Below are 23269 nucleotides of genomic sequence, written 5' to 3' on the forward strand. Positions count from 1 at the left end.
CCTCCATCACAGCTGGTTATGTGAGGAGGGAGCCCTACACCAGTGAAATCCCAGCCTCAGCTAATACATTAATTGTCTTGTCTTCATAGGTAACACTGAACCTTCTTATAAATCTATTCGATTTTATGGCTACATGAATCTATTGTATGAATCTTTGTTGAGAAGTACAGTCAGTAACCAGCTGTACCAGTGCAAGGAGCTATTGTCATGTCCTAACCTGTTCCCTAAAATATCAGCTGTCTTCTCTGAGGAGGCTTGAAAGCTCTTTGTCAGGGTCCATCCACCCTGGCTAGCTAAGCCCAATTTTAAACTCACACAACTCAATACTCATGAAACACACTTCAAAAGAGAACTAAATAGCTGCTTCACGTGGGAAGAACTAGGGTCTATGGGTGCCACCCACCAGTTTCCTGGCTGGCTGGCTGGGCTGTGGCAGGGTTGGGGATTTTCCCCTGCTGATGCCATCTCCCAGGCAGTGCAGTGACCCAGCCCAGGTCTCTGGACAGCCGTGCTCAGCCTCCCTGACTCCCCTCTGCACCAGGAAAGGGAGGGAGTGCTCCAGCTGCATCCGGCCCGCCTGCCTGGCCACGGGAGGCCCTTGAAGTACAGAACAAAATAAATTCCCTCAATCCTAGCAATTTTCTCCAAAGCAGATCAGCAGGCAGCAGGCCTATGTTCTGTGGCTTGCTGTGGGCATCTGTGAGTGTCCCAGGATGCCTGCGTTTGATGACTATATCCCAAAGCCATGTCTCTGGTGTTTTTCTGTGCCCACAAACAGCATTTGAAAGACATCACACAGAGATTCAAAATCATCTCCACTGGCTTCAGTGGAGTTGCTCCTGATCCAAGAGCTCCTTGCCTGGGTGCCAGAGATCAGGCACTCCAGGTGATTTGGCTGCAGAGCACATCAGCACACCTCTGGGCCTGCTCTCCATCCCCCCAGGTGTGCTGCTCTCCAAGGTTCCCTTGAACAAGAATTGAACTGATACACAAAAAATGCCAACAGTTCCATGCTCAAACAAGAGTTAGGAAGTCTTTTAAACAGGCTGAGTTAAGTAAATAGATGGAGATGAGAATTGTTTCCTTGTACAGCTGTGTTAAGGCTCTTTGCGGGTTTCTGAGCTTCCTCAAGTGTCACGTTATTCCCCCAATACAAGTCAGATACTGAATAAACCCACTGCATGTGTCTCCTCAGACACCAACTCCTTTTTCTGCAGTGGCTCCCCATTAGTAAAAAAGCTGGGAGACATTCCTTTCTAGGAGCAAACCTGCTACACTAAATGTCATCTCACTTGACTGTTACTAGCATTTTCCTGATAAACTGACCTTCAGAGAAATGCACTCTTATCAGAAAGCTGTTTTGTTTAAAACCTTTTAGATGATCATTAGACAGCTCAAGCTTTTTCACTGGTGCAGATCAAGATGTGCTAGGAGAGGCAAAGTGTTGCTGCAGAATCATAGGTTATGTTGCACTTGAAAAATATGGAATTTTACTTGACTATACTAACTCTTAAATATATGATTTCCCAGAAACCACTGAAGCTTCAAAAGGTGGAGAGTTTGATGAAAGAGGTCAGATTACAGCCTTGCTTCTGGGCAATGACAAATACTTCCCAGGTCACTTAGAGCAAATCACTCAATATTTTCTCATCTCTAAGGAATTAGAATCATAAATCAATTAGTATTTATGATGTGTTCCAGTATGTCAGTGATAGGGCCATGTAACTTTAGATAAAAGAAAGTTCACTTTTATTTGTTGCTGAGAGACAAAAGGAAGCAGTACAGCATCTGTTCTAGAAGAAATCCATGGTTTCTATAATCTTCTCTGAAGTTCTTTTCTCACTGAAGCAGTTAACAAAGCTTGGATGTAATGTATTCTAATCTAATGTGCCTAATTTAGCTGAACACTTTAAATTCTTTCAGTTATATGGCTCCAGTCTGTCTGTTTTTGTTTTACCTTTTTTTCCACTGCTGAGCTCCATAATTGTTCCTTTTAGCCACAGTCACCTAAGGTCAGGCTGTACCTTGCTAAGGAGCCGAACTGCAAACAAGGCTAACTCAATCACGTGTCTCCAGCCCATTCCTGTTATTAATCCTCCCAAGTTCTGGGCCTAGCACTTGGCAGAGCAACTAAAGTAAACTTTTTATCAGAAGTTCACATTCTCCTCAAGTGGAGGAAGAGCTGGATAATTCCTGCCTTTATTTTTTTTAAGAATATTGTAACGTGGGAGCTACCTCAGATTTATTCCAGTAATGCAGGGGGCACAAATGTATTGGAAAAAACTTTGTGCAATGTGAATTTATCTGATAAAATTCTGTTTCTCTTCACAAAATGTCTTTCAGAGTGCTTTCATCAGTAAATACACTGTCATTGTAACAAATACGATGCTGGCTTTAAACTGATGAGAAAATGGCCAAAATACATGCAGTTTATACTCTGACAGGAAGCTGGTCTGGGTATTTAGGTTTTGTATGAAATCTAAAGCACTGCAAAGACATTTTATTCCTGCTTCAGTCTCTGTGGAGAAAAGTCCTGCTTAATTTACTTTCTCCTACTCATATAATTTTCACAGTCTTGGTCTCTGCTTCCATGCTTTGTCTGTTAAGTTCATCGCATGGGAGCAGGCACTGCAGATTCAGAAAATCCAGTTGGAAAGGAGAGCAAGGTTGATATATTTTTTCCCCAGAGCTTCTGGGGGCTCAAGCTGCCAGCGCCTTGTAAATAGAAAGACCTAACTCAAAATGCTACACTGGGATAAAGGTGGGATCTGTGAAATGCAGAGTTACTAACTTGGTTTCCTTTCAAAAGTATCATCAATTTAGATCTGATTTTTGAAGTCCTAAAGACTAGGGTTTTTTTTAAAAAAGTGGTTATTTCTTTTGGTGCCCAAGACTGTCAAAAGGAAGATGTGATTTTTAGTTGTTTATATCACTGAGCAAGAGGGATCAGTCTGTATGGGGCCTGAAGAGATGTCACGTGCATGGTAGGATCCTGACCTTCTCAAACTACCCTGACACTTGCCTAATAAACTTCCAAGAGTGCAGGGAGATGAATAAATCTTCAATTGCTTTGTCCAGATTGGTATACTTGTTGTGGTAGTGAATTTAAGAGTGATTGTTTTGACTTGGTTACATTAATTCATTGTAAAGGTAACGCGTGGAACAGTTTACTCTGAAACTCCCCAAAAGCAGAAGTGTAAACCAGATTAGGGTTGTGGGGAAAGGTGTGTTTGGCACTTGGGCCATGTGAGAGATAAGGGTTGCTCCTGGTTACCTGTGGCTACCAGGGAGAGAGGCCTTTATGTGAAGGGATAGGAAGTGGGGAACTGTGCCTAGAGAGATTTCAGGGAGACAGAGATGGCACCACAGCTTATTTCAAGTGAGTGGGGATTAAAAAGCCTCTTGATGGAGCACTAGGAAGCCACCCACTTGGGCACAGTAAGTGCAGACCCAGGAGATCTTGCCAAGGCAGATATAAACCATGAGATCAGCCCCCTCAGTTCATCAGATCCTTCCCTGCCCCATCTGTTTGGAAGTCTCTCACGAATTTAAAGGACATGTTTTCAAACTATTTTTTAACTCTCTTCCCAAAACATTTTGGAGATTTTTATTCTTTTTTTTTTAGTGCTTGCTATTGTTCTTGTGTTATAGAGACTGTCAACCCCTGCAGCACCCAGCTGTGCTGGCTGTAACCATAATTCACACAAACTGCCAAGTGCTGTTCTGCTTAATATAACAGATCCTTCCATGATAGCTGTGCTACAACCAGCCCTGGTGAATGTGTTGGGAAGGATGGTGCCCATGTGAATAAGATTTATGTTTGTTAGGGCTGTGGTGAGTGAGCCTGCAAGCGCTGCCTTCCCCTTTTCAAAAACTCGGAAGATTTATCTCCCCGATGCATCCTGAGTCTATTTCTCTCTTTTTTAAATAGCTATCCCCAGAAAACTTACATGGCTTGGTTTCTCCACCTGCCCTCAGTGTGGTTTCTCCTTATCTCTCCCCCAAGTTGTCATCTCCTCTTGCAATTCTTGTGGTGTTGCTGTTGCTGCTGCTCAGCTGGATGTGCAGACAGCTATAAAATGGAGTTTACAAGAACCACGATCTCTGGGTGCTGTGCCATGGCACCACAGACATTCTTGTACATTCCTCCTCACAACTGTCTGCATGCAGAACTGCATGTAGGCAAGGGTCAAGGACTGCGACTTCCCTGGTGGGATCTTGCAGAAATAAGAACACAGTTGGAAAAAGAGTTGGAAAGAATAGTATTGGAAAGATGCTCTGTCATTGCTGGACAATCAGAGCCTGATTGCAATGAAACAACTGGATGTGAAACATTCCTGGGAAAAGGGAGGTATTCAAATGCACAGCCATCTCTGGGTTACCTGTTGGCAGTACGGTATGATCCTCTCTGCTAATTAAGGGTTCAGCTTCTTGCATAGGTAAGGACACTGCCTTCTCCACAGAAAGGCTTAGCATCGGGGAATGACTGTACACAGTCGGATATGACTGAGTGTATTTAAAGGTATTGTTATGACCCAAAGAAAGGAAATGTACTTGAGAACACAGCAAGGAGTTGTTAAGTATTCAGATGAGGTCCAGTTCCCTGTCTTATATTCAGACAAGCTTGTAGGATAAATTCTTCAGATGTTTTGGTGATTTAGGAACATAAATCTCACAGCCAGGACATGGGATTTTTTGCTATTGTGAATATATAATAAATCATTGCTCAGTATGACCATGGATGATGAATCTGTTCCTTAAATAATAACTTCAGCAACCATGAAAGCCATCTGTTTTGCAGGTGTACAGTCTAGTCTTAAAGAGTAATTTTAGGGAGTTTTTCAGCTTCTGCTGCTGCCATACAGCAAGGATAAGTCTCTAGACCCATATTTTATTGTTCTCTTTACCATTCTTACTCTGTCTGCCTTTGGGAAGGGTTAAGGATGCTGGCCCAGGGAGGCAGGCTGCTGGCCACTAGCAGCTGGTTAACCAGGAGCAAACAAGAAAGTGCCTGCTGGGCAGGAGGCAGTGGGGTCCTGGGAGGGACTTAGGGGCAAGGAGTCTGTGGATTTGAGAGCCTGTCTTGAGTGAGTCTTCCCTCATTAGCCTGAACTGATCTTTTAGTTGCTGGGGTAGACAATAAGGACTAAGAGCTTGTCCTTCTAGCTTTGATGACCAAAGAAAACTGATCTACTGATGGAGGAGACAAGTTGTTTGTTTCTTTTACTGATTTTCTTTTGTTTTCTCTGATTGGATCCAGGCAGGCCACAATGGGGTTGTGGCATTGGGAACCACTTCAGGAGTCTGAAGGGTCCTGAGGCTGTGGTCACTTTTGGGCTGAGGCTGGCTAGCTAAGAAAAGGATCCAATACTCTCAGGAAGCAGAGGGACCTCAGGCACTTGTAGGGTGTGAGAATTGGGTATACCACTCCACGTAAAAGGACCAATTGTCATCCTTGGTTTAGTAAATCACAAACTGAAAGGGTTGCATGCTGAACAAATGTAAGTTGGCTTAAAAATACTTAGGAAGAGAGAATGGAAAATTCTCCAAGAGGGGAACAGCTAATTCTCTATGGTCACAGCTGGCTGCATGGCACCGTGTATCCAGACAGATAATACTGCTTGTGAAGCACAGGATAATTATAGGGGAGTGGGTGGGGACAACAGTGCTTTGTTCCTCCCTTCCCCACAAACTTTTGGTCAACGCAAGGCGAGGCCAGGCAGCTGGAGCTGTTGGAGGCTGCTTTGGCAGCAGGTCCCCCTCCTGCTGCTCCTCCTTCCTGCTGGGCTCTGCGGTCGGCAGAGCTGGAGCAGCTGGGTGATACAGTGCAGCCTCCTGCATCCCGTCAGTGCTGCACTCCCTGGGCTGTGTAGGGCTCCCAGGCTCAGGCATTGGAAAGACATGGTTTAGGGGGAGAGCATGAGATGCTGGGGAAGAGAGGATTGGGAGGGAGAGCAGCAGCATCTGAAGGCCCATGCCCAGCCATTAAAGTTGGGTGGCAGAGATCTGCTCACCTTCTCTCTGCATCTGCTGTGGAAGCAGGTGCTGCTCCTGGGCAATGTGGGGAGAGCCTACCAAAAACAAAGTAGAGATGATAATGCTGAGGGAAACTTGAGAAACATTGGACAGTTGGACAGCAAAGAAGGTAGTCAAAGTGGAAAGAAGGCACAGTGGAGAAGGGGGTACATTTTTCTCCTGGAAATAGTGTGTCTGTCCTGCTGATCAGTGAGCAGTGCTGAGTGTGATGTGTAAACTACAGCTGAAAAAGCTGTTCTGACACCAGTTATGATGATGAAGCTTGTACGTACATGAAGAATCTGAGCTTTAGACTTGAATGTCTTTAGTGCTAGAGTTGAAAAAGTTGCTGACTTAGACTGCCTTGAAGGCTCTGATTTCCAAGTGGTACAGACAACTGTCTGTGTTCTGCAATTGCAGTTACACAACAGCAGCAGCCGGACAGCCTGCCAGGACATCAGGGCGGCCCTGCTCTCAGCTGCTTCGGGGTTTTTCAGGACATCAGGAAAGTGGTGCAGAAAACAAACTCATTGTACTTCTGTACATTCCAGGAGCTGGGGATGAGCTGTCTCAGGACAAATTTTACTCTTGAGTCACCTGAAAACGCCCCGTTCCAAGATACCTGATGCTCATACACAAACAAGCAGATGTACCCTCATGGGGTGTAATGCTGATACTCATGGCTAAGGCAGCATATGGTCCTTGTTTCCTTCTCTAGAATATCTTGGGATGGAGAGACATACTCTGTCACAGCTTGCACGTGTCAGTAGTTAGTGTTGTAGAGTCCATTCAGCTGTTTGCATGCTGGCACATTTTCCACAGTTCCTCCTCCTCCTTCTCCCCACTGCCTCCTTCACTGGCCTAGAGACCAGCAGGATTGCCTAACTTTTCAGAAGGCCAAAAGACACAATTGGAACATACAGCTGACTTGAGGGGAGAAGCAATTAAAACCACACAGAGTAATCTTTTACCAAGACTGCTGCCTGTGCTCACAGGACTGCAGTCATGCTCGCTCTGCCTTCGTCGGACAAACATTTTTTCAAAGGATGCTGATATTTGTTGTTCATGCAGATGTCAGTCCATCATTTCTTCTGCATAACTCTGCCTGCCAGTGTCTCAGGTACTGAAGTACTATCAGAACTGGATTTTGGCAACAAACTTTTGCTCTGGGCTTTCGTATTGCATTTTTGTGTAACTGGACAGGAGTGAACTGCCCCAGTGCTCATGCACAAACTCTTACAATGTGCAGTGGAAATTGATCAAGTGTGAAATGGATGGATACTGCTGATACATCAAGGGAAGTGGTTTTGCTTATGGAAATTTGGGGGGAGATAGCAGATATGGGGAATAGAGGAGGATACCTGGGGGACACTGTTGTTCAGTCTTTTGTCAAAAACATGCAGGGTCCACTGTAATTTCTCTGTGAGAAGGATGAGGATGTGGCTGAATAGTGTATTTTCAATCCTTTTAAATTTTTGACACTTATGTATTTGTCCTCTAGACACTTTGATCTTCCCCAGCACCCACTTGTCTGCAGATCAAGCTGATAACAGTCATTCCAAGCTCTTTCCTAGGATTCTTTCTTATTCTGCAGTCCTGAATGAAATTCAGCCTTACTCTCCATAAATAACCTTTCTCTTTCCCCTGGTTGTCTCCTAGAGCTAGTTCTCTTCTGACCTTTCCCTTCCTGACTCTGTACTGACCTTGCACTTCCCCCACAGCCTTAATCTGCCAGTGTCTACACTCCTGGTCTTCCTCTGCTATTTTGCATGATTTCAATTTTTTTTATAATAATAATAATTGGGCTCACCATTTCCTGAGCTGCACTTCAGCAATAAGCATGAACGAGGCCCTTTATCCACACACCTCATACAGTGTAGTGACAAATTACTACCACTGGCAATGATTTTGATGTTTTCACCTCTTGTCTCTGATTCCAGGCTCTGGGTAAATCTATACTTTCAACTGTATTTTTCTATTGGCAATAAAACCCAGAACCAATGTTTTCCAAATTGTAGAGAAACAAGACAACTCCAATGCTAGTGTCTTGTTCAAAGAGCAATTTTTGTCTTTAGTTGAATTTTTATCAGTGTGACAACAACTTCAGTGATTTCTCAATGGCTTTTATTAAACTGCTAAGGGTTTATTCAGGCTCATCTCATCCAGTCAAGGCAGTGAGAGTTCTCATCTGAAAACCTTGCAAATGGAGACTTGTTTTGTTTTGTTTTCATGAAGTTAGGCTGTAGAAATAATAAGTAATAACCTACCAATGAACAGTCATGGAAAAACTTTAAAAAAGAGCAAAGTGGTTGTGCACATCGTATCTGATGTACATTTTCTTGTTTTGTCATGCTGTTATCAAACAAAGCATTCCCCCTGCCCCCAGTATTTGCCTTTCATTTGCATAAATTTTGTATTAGTTGAGTGGGAATTTGTTTGCCTTCAAAGTGGAAAGCAGAGATTTTTCCAATATTGACAATTTTTTTGAAATGACACCATGAACCGTACATTTCATCTCTATGTACCTGCACACCAGACTCATCTATTTAACAAAGTAGAAAGCTTAACTCTAGGTGTCAGCACTGCAAACTGAATGTGCAGCTCTGAAAATGAAGTTTTGCTGTCTCTGACTCCTGCAGTGCCACCAGAAATAAAGTGCAATAGCAGTTTTGCTGACAGATCCATTAGGGCAGAGGAAGGGAGCCCACATTTATGCTTAACAGCACAAGCAGGAATTGTAGCATTCTCTTCCTTCACAGTCTTTTTCTAGCTGCACTTAAGTGTGTTCTTATTAATGGGATCTAGTAAATAATGTTTAATGTAAAGGAAAGAGTGAGGACGAGATCCATGTCCAAACAGTGCCCACTGTTTCAAATGGGCATGTTAAGCCTTTCCCTTCATTTATTGTTAAATGCTTATATTAAGTGGGTGTCCAAAGTGATGAGAGGGTACAGGAAGCCAACTTCTTTTTCTGGTTCTAGCAGGCTGTATAGCTCAGCTAAATTAATGGGGTGGATGAAGTTTATGTGACTATTGCTTATACTCCAAACTGCACAGTAGCAGTGCATTGAGGAAGGAAAGACTTGATTTTCCAGCCTTTAATGCTAGCAATTATGAGAAGTAAATAAAAGCATTTCTGCATTGCAAGTACTGTGGTTATCCTGAAAAACCACATTTCTCAAAAGCACTGACTTTTGGCTTTGCATCTCTCAACTTTACAAGGTGCTCTCATCTGGATCAAGTGATGCTGTTACACATATGAATGAAGAGCTGCTTCTTGCCATTCTTGTTGTCCATAGTCATCACTTATCTGCATATTTTGCTTTTAATGATGACCTGATGGCATTTGTCATGTAGTTAAGGTACTGTTTTAAAGCCTGGCTGTCCTGAATTCACAGACGTGCTCCTGCTGAATTGGATTCTTCTGAAACACACTGATTCTGCCAGGGGAGCACATAAGAGTTCATGGTACAAAACTGGAGTAATTTAAACAGTTTCCTCCTGTAACACATCATTTTCCCCTCTTCAGATGCTGGAGCTTATTGATAAAAGTCATGTCTCTGATATTTGGTTTTCACCATGCTCCTAAATCTAAAGTTTGGTTGGGCCTTCCTTAAACTGCTGTTCCTCAGCTAGTGAAAACAGGCAGGACCTTGGAGAAGCACCTCTGTGAGTCATTGAGAATAAAGGTAGCAGAAGCTACAAATGACATAGAGAAAAAAGTGAAGGGCACGTGAAGATCCTGTCGGGTTGTGTGTGGTCTGTGGTAGAGTACGGAGTCGTATGTCTGTTGTTGAACCTGGGCTGCACTTGAGCTGGTACTTCTGGAACACAAATTGTCTACGGCGGTAACTTGTCTTGCCCTGGGCATGGTGTTTAAAGGGCTTTAAATACAGTATGTTCTCCCTTGAAGCACCTACAGACATCTAGTCTCCCACCACATCTATAGGATAAGGAAGCATGGTTACTTCCATACGAAATGGAAACAGAAAAGGTTTATTTTACATACATATTCCAGGAAAAGTCTGCCTGCAGTTGATTTCCCAAGCCCCGGGGCCTGGCTCCACCCATAGCACCATCTTCCCTTTTCACAGCCTTTGCTTTCAAAAATATTTTCAAAGAAATTGGCACGGGCACAGTCGAAAAGGAAAACGATGGGAAGCAAAAACCGAGTCCGTTGTCCGGCTGCTGAAGAAGGGCACCCGGTGTCTCACGGGGCAGCCGCTTGCTGGCTCCCCGAGGCGGCGTCCCGGGGTTACCCCGAGCCCTGAGCGGCTGCGGGCCCCCGCCGCGGTGCGGGTGTGAGCGGCGGTGCGGGGCCGCGGGCTCGGGCGGGGCTGGCGCGGCATTGGCCGCGGCCGCTGATCTGCATTGACGCCAGCGCGGGCCGGAGGTCAGCGCCGCCGGGCGCTGCATTGGCTCGGCCGGGAGCCGGGGCAGCGCGGGGGGAGCCGCGGGGCGGGGCGGGGCGGGGCGGCGCGGGGCGGGCGGGGCGGCGGAGGGGCCGCGGCCGCCGCCGCCGCCGCTGAGGAACATCAATAATAACAAGGTGAGCGCGGCGCGAGGGACGGCGGCTGCGGGGAGCCGGGCATTTCCCTGCTGAGGGATGCAGACACCACGGCCCCGGGAACCAGAGCTCTCGCCGCTGCAGCCCTTGCCGCCGGGATGGGACGCTAGGATCGTTTTCCTTCTACTTCTCGCTCTTTTTAATTTTTCTTGCCCTTTTTTTTTTTCCCCCAATTTTTAATTTTTCCCATCTCGCCGTTTCGCATCACTTCTCTGCCCAAAAAATCAACCGCATCATGGAGGCCCTTTGATGCGTCCGCCCGCCGCGCCGGCTGCCCCCGCGGCTGAGGGAAGCCCTCCGGGCCGTGCCCGATTCCCCGAGGGGGCTCCCCGCGGCCCGGCCCGCCCCTGCCCCGCGGCGCTGAGCCGGGATGCCGCTGCGGCGGCCGGAGAGCCCCGCTGCCGCCTGACGGGGGGCTCTTCCTTCCTTCCGACGACGGGAACCTGCATGTCACCCCCGCGGCGGCCGCCCGCCCGCCCGCGACCGAGGCGGCGCGGGACGTGCCCAGCGCGGCGTGAGGAGCGCAGCCGGCTCCCCGGGGCGGCCGGGCGGGTGTCGGTCCTCGCTGTTCTTTGTTAATAAATCGTTGATTTTTTTTTTTTTTTTTTTTTGGCCCCAAAGCACACCCCAAAGCGCACCCCCGGCACAGCGCAGCGCCGAGCGGGACCGCGAGGAGTGAGCGCTGCTCGGCGGGAGCGCGGACGCGGAGGTGGGGAGCGGCCCCCGGCCCGGTCCCGGGTTAATCGGTAACGCGGAGCGAGCCCGGGTGGAGAATGCGCCGTGCTCCGGGCTCAGGGGACGAGATGGTGCTGTGCCCCCGGCCGCTCTGAGCGCCGAGCCGACGCCGGGGTGTGTGTGGTTTGGGGCTTCGGGTGTTTTTTTGTTATTTTTGCTTTGGGTTTTTTTTCCCCTCTGTGTTTTTTGGTGGGTTTTTTTTTTTTTCCGCTTTTCCCAGAAGGAAAGAAAACCTTACCAAGATTCTCAGATGGCTTAGACAAATTAATAATAATCTGTGAAAATACGAAGTCGACCGGTTCTTGATTTCCCCCCTTCCCTCCCCTCCAGCTCCCCAGCCCACTGCTGAGATTGAGATTAAAGGACCTGTTTCCTGGAGGACGAGGAGAACAGACACGTTTCTGGTGGTGTAGAAGGGACCGATGGCAATGCTTCAGAGTGTAGCGGAGACGCAGGAGAGAGATTCAACCTGTTAACAAAAAAATTAAGCAGGGGGAAAATATCAACGGGAAGGAAAGATATATATACATATATATATATACGCGTATATATATACAATTTAGAAGTATTCCCCAGGTGGCCACAAAGCATGGGCTGTGTTCCAAGCACCAACCTCTCTGACAGCAGAGTGATCTGTCACAGTAGCAATGAGTCTGAGGAGTACAATTTCCCTCACCAGACCAACACAACCATGTCTCAACAGCAGCAAGGCAACCCCGTCCCAGGATTATTCATTAAATGCTACAACACATCCACTTATGAGGCGAGGACTAATTCCTCTAAGAAAGACAAGAGGGAGAACAGCCAGAGCATGGAGGCAGAGGCCCAGACCGGCAGATCCAGTGTTAAGGTAAAAAGGGTGCTAAACATGAGCACTGTTTCTCTCAGAACAGGAGTTGGCTGTAGCGCTGGAGCCCAAGGAGTCTCCCTGCCGCTGTGGGGGAGCTTTTCCTGGCTTGGGCTATTACTTTCGTTTATAAACTTATCAGTGTCTTGGCGACTTTGTAGAGGTACCCAAGCCTCTTTTCTTCATTCCACAAAATGAGTTTCCCTAATTCTGGGGAGGAGAGTGATGTTAATTGTCCTCGTCGATCGCTGGAGCCGGGGGCGCGGGTCTTGCTCCTGAACCGGGGGGGCCCCTCCGCCCGCGGTGGGGCTGCGCCGAGCAGGGGGGGATGCTCTGAGCCCCGTGTTGGTGCTGGGTCGTCCCGCCTGGCTGTTCGTGCTTGTCCCCCTTGGAAGCAGGGGCAGGCAGATCGCGGTCTGAAGCGATCCGCGAGCTGGGCTGATCACTTTGCATACCTCTTCCATTCGGAAAGTTGAAGGGAGAGCGGCAGCGTGTTTTGCCCTGGGTACTGATTTACATTAACAACTTGTTGACCTTGTCTCTTGCTGCAAATAGGGTATTTTTTTGCGGTTTTTTTCCATGTGTTTGCGCCCATACTTTTGAACAGAGGTACGACACAGGGCTATATGAAGTTGGCAGACACATACTGAAAAAACCCTGTGATTCGTGATTATTTTCTTGGAAGCGAGACAGTGTGTGGAGTGCTTGCTTGTCTGTTTGCTTTTTATCGATGGACTGTTTGTTTATGGGTTGTACTTTAGCTCCTAATGTTACAGGTTTGGATTATGTCTTTGCTTTTTTTGGGGAAACTATTTTTATTTTGTAAAGCAGAGTAGTTGCAAATGTAAGAAAAATCACATTGTAGCAGCCCTGGGGGTATTATATAACATGGCTGATCTGTTCTGGTTGCTGTGATAAGAACTGAGATACACATGCTGTAAATATAAGATACAGGCTTGAGATGCAAGTGAGATCTAGCTGAATATCAAGTGTTTTGCAGACTAACAGAAACTCTAATGATTTGTTTTCTTAGGGTTTTTACTTGCTTAGTAAGACAACTTCTAGAGTATTGACCTGGAATAATTTACTTCAGTTACGTGGGTGATTTTCTTCGATTGTTTTCCTTCAGATTTAGTAATCTTTGTTCGCAGTTTAAAAAGTTTCATAGTTTAAACAGCATCTAGAAAACTAGCAGGCACTTTGCGAGTAGTGAGCTGGGGGAGGAATTAATACTTAACACAGAACGTGAAGCTGAATCGTGGTGTACTAAACTAAATTTTTGTGTTAACAACACTGCACAGGAAATGAACTTTACGGCCCTGTTCACACGCGATAGACGTGCTCACGGCATGTGTAACACAGCAACCACACTAAGGAAGCTTAAGTTGTCATCAGAGTCCTGACAGTTGTTTTGCTAGATGAATTTTTAATAGTGAAGATAGTTGCATGTTACAATACCTAAATCAAAAATAGTCTTTTAAAATTTTTGTCCGGTGAATTTTGTTTTCCGTGTGATTGTTTAAGGGGAAAAATCCCTCCAAACCTGTTTCCAGAAGCATGTGTGGGAAGCAGTCTTAATTTTGTTAAATTTTGTTGTTCACCTTCAAGAACTTTGGACAAATTCTTGTTACTAGGTTTGGATAATTCAGCCTGACACTACAGGTTGCTATTGGTTCGTGTGCATGCTGTCATCGCATTGACAGTCACTCAGATTTTTATCACTCAGTCACACTTTCTGCCCCTGTCATCACTCTTCAGCACAGTTCTGTGAAAGATGGGTTTTGAGAAATGAAAATGGAGTTCTGTTTGTGATCAGTTGAATACAAAATCTGTTGGACACAGCACATTACATTATTTTCATGTGCAAAATCCTGTAATAGTCTTTAGAGCTGTCAGGCAGCGCACGGTATTTCATTCTCTGCTTTTATCATTAGTGTGTGTAGTACGATCAGATTTGCAGTTCTTAGAGTGCTAGATAACTGTGCTGCCTCAGAGATTGTGCCGGAGTGAGGGATCACTGGAGAGCAGCTCTCACAGCGCAGTGAAGTTGTTTGGAAAGAAAGAAGGTGTGAGACAACTGAAAACAACGTGCAGGAGCCTGAAATTCCTGAAGGCAAAAGGAGCATTGGGCAGGACGTTGTGCTGTTCTGTAATTAAAAGGATTTTTGATTTGAGGAAGAACTGTAAGAGTTAGGGTGCTACTAAGAACCATTGCTGTTTCTCAGAGTGTGTAGCACAACCTTTATGGCCCCAGGGATTCCTTCACACAAACACAAAATGCTACAAACCTGGTGTGCTTTGGGTGCTGGTGGTGTCTCCCAGAATTTGTGTGAATCAACAGTAACCTGCCTGAATGACATTTTCACTTTGTTTCAGGGTGCTGTAAGTTGTTGTATGCTCTCAGATTAAAGCCAATGCTGTGTTAGAGCTAAGAACAAAACTTGGCCTGTGTGTAAATTTCATGTTTTCACTTTGGCTGGCATTAGCATTAAGTTTATTAAAACATGTATAATACATAATGCAATAATATTTATTGAATCATTTTGCTAGCTATAGTGCACATTTTTCAAGTCAGAAAATGTAATAAAAACAAAAAAAAGCCCCATGTTGATTGTAAAATGGCATTGTATCTATTGCTAATTGGCCCCTGACTTACTCTGGATTTGTGTTCATGTCTTGTTATATCTTTTTCCTGGTCAAATAGCAGAGGATCATTTTCTGGATGTGTGGTGTGAGCATACCATGTTTTGTGATTTGCATCAATTTATGAGCTGTAGCTAAAAAGTTACCTGTTCTTTCCTAGTATGGGAAACCCTAAATTAATCCACCCAAATTTTCAGAATAATCCTGAAAGTGTGTGTGTGCAGAGGTAAATGCCGTAATACCTATTTCTGTTGTGTGTGAATATGCTGACAGTCCGTGAGAAATGGAAGACCTGGTTTAGGTCATGGCACCTGTATCTCCCTCCTTAATTGGTATTTTCATATGTGGTTTTTATTTGAAAATTATGAGCATCTCAGAATAAGTGCCCCATTTAAACAGTGAACCAGCCACGAAAGCTCTTCCCTTAATTTTCAGTGTATTGACTCCACAGATTAAACCATTTATTAGTGAAAGATAAGCAGTACTTGGATGCCGGGACTGGGGTTTGATTATCCAGTGCTATATAAAGAATATCAAATTACACTTACCCAGCACTGTTGCAAGGAAGAGTTGCCCTGATTTTTTGTATTAACTCTAAAAATCTCAAGAAAGTGGACTCAAAATTGTGGCAGTCTGTCTTTTTCATATATATTAGTTATGATTTTCAGATATCTTTGTAATTGAACTTGTGGTAAAGGTACTTGGATTTGTAGAAACCTGCTTAAACACCTTTAGAATAATAGCTGTTAAATCTATAACATAAGTGGAGTAAATGCTGAAAGCCTTAAGGACTTCACGGGCATTTATTTAAAATTGGCTTGGATATTCATAATCATATGCTATCTCAACATCCTGTGTGTGTGTGGCTCTTCTCCAGTGCATTAATATACACTGTAGCACCTTGATTTTGCTCTGTCATTCTTTTACGTACGTAAGATTTCCTTCCTCTTTCCTTGTGTAACTCTCCCTGTCGGGTACATTTAATAGAGAAATACGTGCATTTGGGTGCAAGGGGATCAGGGAGTAAATCCAAACTTCCTTTGTTTTAAATTAAAATTACTCCTAAGACAGAAGGACCAAATGTGAAATAGTCTTTCTTTTTATCATCTGATGTGGGCCGCCAGATTAAATCCTCGCCCCTATTGCCAGTTAATTTTCTGCATTCAAACCCTGAAATTGCCTGTGAATTTTGCAGTCACTGCAAACCAGTGTTGCATAATTCTGCATAGGCTGTATGCTATATGGCACCTGCAGTGCTGAAGTGGATCTCATTTCAGCAGTTAACAGCACGTTATTTAGTCCATTAAGCTGTCTGTTCTTTTCCTCCCTGTCTGGTAATTCCTTTCCCTTGGAACACACGAGCACTCCCTCCCTTTGATACTCCCACACTTTCTGTCCATGCTTCCACTGAGGCCGTCCACCCTTGCTTGAATCCTCCCTGTTCCCACTGAAACTGTCCTCAATCATTTCCCCGACGAAACCTCCTATCACCATTTCCCTCCCACTTCCACGGACTGACGTCAGCTCTCCTGTGCAGAGATCCTTGCTTCCACCGAGAAGATCCTTCCCACGCTGATACATGAACTTTTCTCAGTCTTCAGGGCTCCAGACTTTCAGACTGATACTTTTTATGCTGTTGTTGTAAGGCATGAACACTTTCTCCAGGGAGTCTAATTTTTAAATTGTACAGAATGCAGTAGTGTAGTAATATGTGAACTGGGCTCATATTTAAGCCTAATTTTTATCTATTTAAATTTCCTGTTGTTTGTTATGTAAATTGGAAAAAACCCAAACTGTAAATCACTCACAGTGTATAGATGGCTACACTACTAAGCATAAGCTGCACTTTCAATTTTTAAAGCATTATTATTGGTATCTCTTCTTGTCATGCAAACCAGCTCATGCAAAATGTGTCACTGCATCTGAGGGCAATTCCTTGTGTGACTGAGATGAGCAAGGTTAGACGCTGAATTTTTGGACTATTTACTGTTGTTACAAACTTCACTGAATCTCTTTTCAGCTGAAAATTCTTCTCCCCTTTCCATTGTTCTTCACTGTTGCTGTCTGAGCTTGCTTTGTGTCTCTTTCTTGGCCATTTTATGTAGTTTAGTACTAAGCTTTTCCTTTTCTGCCACCTGAATCTGTCGAGAGAGGAAGTATTAAAACCAAGCCTTCATTTCTGCAGTTCTAGATGTTTTTCTTACTGTGTTGTACCTTTTGTATTCCTAATTATATGGCTCAGATTGAAGCGTAAGTACATGCATAGTGAGAAATTTTCTAGTTATAATCCAGGCAGAATAACGGGAGGTGATGTACTAATGAGTTTCTACCATTCCCAATATTACATGTGGTGTGAAATGCCAATGAAAGTTACCAGCTTTGCCTTGCTGTTTAAGGTGCCAGCAATTCAGATTTTACATCCAAAATGCTAAGTTTATATATAAATTAAAGATATGGAATGGTTACACCCGCTTGCAAATACTTCTCACTCAATCAACTGTTGATTAGAGGATGCTTACAATCTGTGACAATGAAGAATGTCTTACTAAGAAAGTTGTTCATGGTTCATTTGAAACTAAGAAAAAATACTGTTTGGAAACTGTTTTGCTTTCCATTTTGCATGCTTTAATATTTGTTCCTCATGTTCAAGTAAATGTCCATGTCAAGAAAGGGAGAGGTATTTGAATGAGAATTATTTTTAACATCCATTGAAATTGTTATATCCAGCAGTCGCCACTACCAACAGTGATAAATTGCTGTTTTGTTATAGTTATGATATGAACGTTTGTTCACCTCTCTTGGCTGTCACATTGAGAAAGGACTCCAGAATTGGGTTGCTTAAGCAGTAGTAACCATACACTGAAAATATTCCACTTTTTGAGCAGTTGGCATGTCAACTGACTTTCAAATGACTTCTCAAAGAAGAAACAAGTGTTTCGAGATATGGACAGCTAAAGCTTCTATTGGCTCTCAGCAAAAAGTGAAAGAAACTTAAAGCAAATATGATAATGAGCAGATTGGCCTCAAGGTGAAATAATTTCAGTGCAAGATTTACGTAAGTTATCATTTTACTAGGGGGCCACAGAAGCACCTGCACACGTAGGAGAACATTTAGCATTGTGTTCTGTTTTGGTGGTGGGTATGGATGTAATATGCCCACACCGTAAACTGCCTTACCAGCCATGGATGGAATTAAAACATTGTTAGCAATGTTTCCAAGGTTGCACACAGAGTGTGATTTTATGTCCCAAGCTCAGTTTTCCATGTGAATTTCAGTGTTTTTATATATCAGATCCATTCATCCAGTAGAGGTTCAGTTGGAAATTGCTTAGTCCTGTGACATTCTACACATTGCTATCCATTCATTGGGTAAATAATTAGGTGTCATCATTTAGCTATGATTTAAATTGGCACAGGATGACAAGATACAAATGGAATAGCTTTACTGTGCATGACATACTAAATAGTTTTATTGCCTAGAGTCAGATTTTTAAGGTTTCAAAGGCGTGAAGGAGTGATGTTAAAGTCTTCTGCTTTGCAAAAAGATTCCAGCATTCAGCCCCTTTGAGGTTCTTTCTTGACACCCTTTCTAGGGCCAAAATGTAATAAATGATGTTGTTGCACACGCTGTGAAATTAAGTTGCAGAGTCTCTAATTTGTGCAGTCTTCCAGACCCTTCTCTTTTGCTATGGGTTGTACTGTTGGCCTCAAATCAAACTCCCAGGCCCTTTTCTTCTCTTTCTTGTAAAATCTGTAACTCTGTCACTCTACATAAAGTAAAAGGCTTAGCATTCTGCAAGCCAGCTCCCACATGTATGACTTTGTTGCAGGAGAAAGGAAGAGAGCTAGAACCTGCTTTTTGACATGGAAATGTGTTGTCATAAACTAGGTTATATCTGTTTTGAAAGTGTTAGACAAGGTAATTTGAGATGGGTTTTGATAGTGTTTTAAATGTTCAAAGGTAGTCTGCAGATACATGTAGAAGTGTTAAATGTCCTTGCATAGCAGAAGAACTTGGAATGAAAAAGGAATATTCAAGATTTAAAAGCAGTTTTGGGAATAAAATGTTGCTCATGAAAAAGACTGATTCCAGCATGAGGGACTCAAATTGGTATTCCCATCCTTGCTTGGAGTGGGAAGAAATGTGGCTTTTGGTCCTGCCACTTTGTTACATGATAGACAATTTTTGAGCACTAGATCCCAAGAAACTGGGATAACATATTTTTGGTGGTGTGAAGAAAATCACTTTGTTGGCCAGATGGGTCTTTCATTTCTGAGCAAACTAAATTGATACTAAATCAAGGATTTTTTAAAATCAGGACATATATCAATCTGTTTGTTAAATAATATTTTAACAGATTTAAGATGTGTCTGTTTCTTTGTTGGAAATGAGACCTCACCTTTTTTTTGGCAAGAGCAGAATTATTTTGCATGTTAATTTTAAAGTTGCATAGGAACCAAACATCTTGTATGTCTTTTTCAAGGAAGATGTATTTTGCTTTGTAAATCAAACATTTTATATGGTGACATGAACAGATTACTGGTCTTGTTACAGGGAAAATGGTGACATTGAAATCTTTTCATTGTGTTTTAGATTTCCCAGTTTCCTAAGTAAATCCATACTAAGAAAACACAGAATCACTGGACAAATATGAAAGAATGGCATCCTCTACTTCCCATTGTTTTCATTTTGAGTTAGCAGTGACCTTTAGCTCCCTGCTGGGATGCAGTGGAAACTTTACAAGGCCCCATCTTACTTGCCACTAAAAGACAACTTATTTTTAAAGTTACACATTTACTATCCTGTTCTATCTTGGAGTCTGAGGTTCTGTTATCTCTGATAAAATTTAATCAGAAAAACAACCTCAGTAAGTGATCAGCAAAGTAGAATCTTGTTTGAAAAAACCTACGCTAATTTGTTAATTAAAGCACAATGAAAGAAACCTTGATCCTCATTGAATGCAGTCTTCTGTATTCAGGAGTAGCTGCACTTCTGCATCATCAGAAAGATGTTCCTCGTTCACACTGAGTTATCAGGGTTGCTTCTCTTCTGACTCTGAGGTGTAGAACTCTGATTTACAGCAGAGGTTTTAATTCCAGGTTTAAATGCACAGACATATCTGTGTGATATGGAGGTAGGTCAAGATCAGCATTGAGCTGAGATGATTAGTTTGTAGATGTGTATTCTTTTGGAAAACTGTCTGCTCTTCCTTCCAATTTTTAATTTTTTTTTTTCCTTCCTTCATAACTTTCCATAAGTTTGGTGAGAAATTCCACAAATGGTTGAGGACAGCCACAGCTATTACTCTGGTAACTTGAAGCAGAAGTGATGTGTCCTGTATGCTGTTTAACTGCCTGGTAAAAGTTGCACTTTTCCATGAGATGTAACTCAAAGATAAGTATTTCAGCATAGGATGAGTATCAGAATGTACATCTGTAGATGCTGGAATCCAGAGCTTGTACTGAAGTGTGGATGGCACTGGGATTTCTGGCAAGATATTTGCTTTTTATTTTTCAAACCAAGGCAAAGTATTATTTTCAAATGCCAAAGAGATTTATCAGTGTGCCAAATTCTTACTAAAATGACACTCTTTCAACCCTGTTATGATCTGTGGGCTCAAGGGTTGTTGCTGTGGCTTTAGGTAACTTTGGGAGCGGTGACTCAAAGTTAAAACTTTGAAATTCTAAGCACTCAAAAGGATTTTTTTCCTCCCACATTTTTGTACCTGTGTAGTTCTTTTCCTGCGTCTGAGGATCGTTCTGTAAGCAGTGATGCAGCGGTGACCCAGACTTCCCCTGGTTAGTGTGTGGCTCCCTGGCCAGCTTGCTGTCTGTTTCCACTCGAATGCCTGATGTTAATTCTGTGTCATGCAGGACCGGGGCCACCGTGTACCCAGGAACACAAGAGCTGCACTCAGACCAAGCTGTGTCCATGTGTGCAGTGCTTTGTCTCCAGCAGCGTCAGCAGAGTGTGCTTTGGAGAAAGATGCAAGGGATCTATTTAAAGGTTCAAAACTGAGAAGAGTTCTTCATGTTCCTCTTCTGTCTCTGGTCTGAGCATACTGATTTACTTTTCATTTTTCACCGTTTTGGCATGTAATATGATACCGATATTTGAGTTTTATGTCCTTAAAACTTGGTTGACGAGTGCAATAAAAAAACCTGTACTCTTGAGTGGAATTTGTGAATGGAGAGTTAATGTCCAAACCAGTGTTAGCACATACTTACCGCTGCAACAGCACCAGTGTGAGTGGTTGATGTATTTGTTTCTGCAGATACTGTTGCAGAGACCAAGAACAACCGATGAAAGAGTTTAAAAGAAAGCAAGGGACAGGAATTGTAAGTAAATACGGGTTTGCATTCTGAAGAAGACTTCATGACCAGGATAGCTAGTTTTTTTCATACATAGGTTACAGTGTCCTGCAGATGAAAAAACCTGAGGGTAAAACTGATATTTTAGAGGAATGAAACATTTCAAAGCCAGGCAAAGGGAGTTCTGCAAAACCAAACAGCTTTTGTTTTGTTAACAAAAGGAAGAGTAAGTCCTGTGAACTCAGACACTGCTTCATGCTCCCATTGATGCTGCTGGAACTTTTCACTTAGTATTTGGTTTTTTTGTTGTTGGGGTTTTTTGTCTTTGGCAGGAATGGATCTGCTTTCTGCACAATTTCAGACGAAAGAGCTGTTCTGCTTGTGCTGTCAATTAGTGACGTTATTGCATGTCCTCACTTCTGGAGGTGGTGTTCTTGTTCCTTTCTGTGTGATGCCATGGAGCTGAGATCTGTCAGGAGAAGAGTCAGCTCAAATTCTGTGGCAGTGCTGTCACTCACAGCCCCTAAGCCTACCAATGACACTTCTTCCCTCAGCAAATAATATCACATTGTACCTTTTCCAGAGTATGGAAAGTTTTACTTTAGGGCAGCTGCTTACTTTTTAGGAGAGTTTTATATTTTCTGAAATACTATTGCAAGTTACAGCTCTTTAAAATTAATGTATTAGATCAGTAGCTTGTTGGGAACCAAGTTTTATCCAAAAAGCACTTGTCTCTGGCAGTGGTACCTCATAGGAAAAACCAGATTCTTGGAGATGAGAGAGACTTAGCTTTTGTGATCCTTGTTCATTCTACTAAAAACTCATTGAACTAATGAAGCTGCTCAGTGAGGAAGCTGACCCATCCTTCTCCCCATTGGCTTTGGTGAGAAGTGCAGAGGCAGTGTCTGTCTGTCTGTCTGTCCCTGAAGGACAGGCAGGAGTGGCAGCCTGCTGGTTTGGTAGCAAATAATAAACCAAGAAATTTTGTTGGGCATTCTGTACTGTTGGTTCCAAGAGTTAAATATTGATGTGTCAGCTTATGATAGTTTTCTGAGAAACCTAATTCTGCTGTCACCGTTTGGAAGCTGGAAGGGGTTTTTTTCTTGTTTGTTTGTATCAGTGCAGAGCCTCAGAGTTAGAGGGGGAGTGGGGTAGAGGGAAAAGCCCTGCCAGTGGCTGGTGGGAGGTGTGGGAAGTCCAGAGGTTTGTCACATCCTCAGACTTAGCCTCTGGTCACAGTGTGACCATGGGAACGTTGCCAAGTACCAAATTTTCAGAGAAGCGTGACTGAAGTTCACATTTTCTAAAAAGCTAAGCTCTCTTATGAATTACCTACAGTGAGATTCATAGCTGGACTGTCAAAAAAAGTGAGCTGAAATTGCCATCTTTTTTGCCCATTAAACTAAAAGCAGCTTCTTTTTGGAGGTTACATAGCTCTGACGTTTTCTCTTAACTTTATCTTGGCTGTTCTGATTGCTAAGAGCTTTTACAAGGTTCTCTTGTGCTCCTTGGGCAATATAAACTCTCTCCTGCTGTGCTCTGCTGAGTTTGTGGGACGCTGTTCATGGGGCAGTTTTTGCTTTGTGGCGTAACCTTGTTTGGTTGTTGTACAAAGTCTAAGCAAACCAGAGAATTTTAAGGACTGTGGAAATGAAATGGACCTGGTGCAGGATCAGGGAATGGCAATCTTTTCCTCCATTTCTTCTGAGAGCCTTTGAGCTGTGCTAGGAAGTGCAGGCTGTGGGAATTAAGAGGTACCTGTGATTTTCACCCTTGTATTGGGTGCACAGGATTTATGTGTGGGTTAGGAGGTGCCTCCCTGATATGATGCACTGCTCTGTCAGTCCCTCCGAAGTTAAACCAAGACCAGAGGCCAGTGGAGAGTGTAAGTGGTCCAGCACTTGCAAGGCTCAGAGGTCTCTATGATGTATGGTTTAGTTGCAGAAGTCACAGTTACCTCCACAGGGATATTTCTCTAGTTATGGAAAAGTGATTTGTTCTAAAATGTTGAGAAACCTCATATAAATTCTCCCATCATCAGTTGGAACAAGGACACAGTCTTCCTCAGTCTGCTCTGTTTTCTCAAGTGTGTGTTTAGCAGTCAGGCCATGTAGTCTCTTGCCCTTTCTCCATGGATGACCTGCAAGGAA

At 43.5% G+C, this 23269-nt stretch overlaps 1 protein-coding gene and 1 long non-coding RNA gene across 6 annotated transcripts in view; both read left to right on the forward strand.

Annotated features, from left to right (window-relative positions):
* The window catches only part of PDE8A (phosphodiesterase 8A), a 153362-nt gene that overhangs the window by 13410 nt on the left and 116683 nt on the right, over window positions 1-23269 (forward strand). For 2 of the 5 annotated variants that reach the window (XM_039557606.1, XM_039557605.1), the window contains exon 1: window positions 11784-12167. The exons of 1 other annotated variant lie outside the window; for it this stretch is intronic. In XM_039557606.1, coding sequence (XP_039413540.1) covers window positions 11907-12167 — 261 coding nt within the window. In that variant the 5' untranslated portion in view covers window positions 11784-11906. Of the gene's footprint in view, window positions 1-10511; window positions 10565-11073; window positions 11292-11783; window positions 12168-23269 lie in introns of those variants that run through there. 2 more of the 5 variants (XM_039557608.1, XM_039557609.1) reach the window with 2 other exon arrangements.
* On the forward strand, window positions 12176-20981 carry LOC109143443. Its single transcript, XR_002043620.3, has 2 exons — window positions 12176-20606; window positions 20682-20981. It is a non-coding gene; the product is annotated as an uncharacterized LOC109143443 (long non-coding RNA).

This window comes from Corvus cornix, chromosome 10 (assembly GCF_000738735.6).
Source record: "Corvus cornix cornix isolate S_Up_H32 chromosome 10, ASM73873v5, whole genome shotgun sequence".
Lineage (NCBI taxonomy): Eukaryota > Metazoa > Chordata > Aves > Passeriformes > Corvidae > Corvus > Corvus cornix.